The sequence below is a fragment of the Gallinula chloropus genome (assembly GCF_964237585.1).
Source record: "Gallinula chloropus genome assembly, chromosome: 6".
NCBI classification, from domain to species: domain Eukaryota; kingdom Metazoa; phylum Chordata; class Aves; order Gruiformes; family Rallidae; genus Gallinula; species Gallinula chloropus.
Genome location: NC_140091.1, coordinates 18,740,719 through 18,742,006, shown reverse-complemented (window position 1 = coordinate 18,742,006; position 1,288 = coordinate 18,740,719). Strand labels below are relative to the sequence as shown.

The following is a 1,288-nucleotide window of genomic DNA, read 5'->3' as shown; positions in this document are numbered from 1 at the left end:
TGGCCAGCAGCATGGCCTGGCCCCCATGGCAGCAGACACCTCACCTTGCTGAGGCTTTGGCTGTGCCAGTAGCTCCATGGAGAAAGTTGCTGAGGGAGCAGGCCCCTGATCTGCAGGGTTTCTTGTCTCTGCAGGTACCATCCAAGGAGGCTTGTGCGGTCCATTAGCTGTTTACAGGAGCTGAACGTATCCCAAGGGGCCTTCAGTCGGAGGGAGCGGCACAGGCAGCCTGCCTGGGAGCAAACATGGAGCAGAAGATCAGCTCTTTCTTTAATTCCATCTTGGAGCTAATCCGTACCAAGCATAAGGAGGGCATCTTCAACACCGTCTGCTTGGCCGTGCTGATGGGCCTGCCCTTTGTTGTCCTCATTGTGGTCATTTTCATCTGCTGCCACTGCTGCTTCTGCAGCCGGAGAAGAAAAAGTGTGAAGAAAGGGGGTACCAGCAGCAACGGGCAGCTGCATGCAGAGAGGAACAAGAAGAAAAAGAAGAAGAAAAAGGATGAAGAGGACCTGTGGATCTCAGCTCAACCCAAGCTGCTCTTGCTGGACAAGAGACCATCCTTGCCCATCTAGTGAAGAGGTGGGCGTTCAGGCCCTCCCCTGAGAGCCACCAGCCCTTTCAGGCATGTGCTCCGAGGGGTGAGGAGATGCCAAAGCTGCTGCCATGTTCCAGTGACTTTCAAAAGAGGCTGAGCCCAGCAGCTCGCCAGCACGTTGAAGGGCCAGCAGATAGCAAGGCAGCTGGGCACAGGTTTGTGCAAACCCCTTCTCCCCCACCGTGAGAGCATGCCCCAGGCCAGAACCGCCTGCAAAGGACAGACAGACGCATGCCCTGCGGAGCACGCCGGGGTGACCTTCTCCTGCCACAAGCATAATGCACACGCATGGAGCTAGCACACAGCAAACTGTGTGCAAGGCTCTCCCCCTCTGCACTGGCATGCAAGCACATGCATCACAGCACAGACAAAGTGGTGTGCAGGACCTGTGTGCGTTCCAAGACTGAGCCACCCGCCCGCTCCTTCCGCGCAAGCACGGACAGCGCTGCACGCAGGCAATGCCTCGTTTGCTCGCCCCGCCACAGAGGTGGCACAACTGGACCATCTAGGCTCCATCCAAACCCAGCTTACACTGGAGATGCAAAAAGCACCATCACCCCAGGGCTCAAAGACGTGCCATCTCCCCAGCCGCCAAACCAAAAGTGGCTGAGAGCATCCAAAAACTGGTGCCCTCAGCCCAAACTTGGAGACCTCAAGACACCAGCTTAAGGCAGCAAAGCAGGACTCATT

General features: G+C 57.0%; 1 protein-coding gene across 1 annotated transcript; it reads left to right on the top strand.

Moving 5' to 3' along the window:
- Nucleotides 1–219: 219 nt before the first annotated feature.
- On the top strand, nt 220–735 carry KIAA0040. Its single transcript, XM_084266515.1, has one exon. The coding sequence runs from the start codon at nt 246–248 to the stop codon at nt 573–575; it is 330 nt and encodes a 109-aa protein (XP_084122641.1). The 5' UTR covers nt 220–245; the 3' UTR covers nt 576–735.
- The last annotated feature ends 553 nt before the right edge of the window (nt 736–1,288 follow it).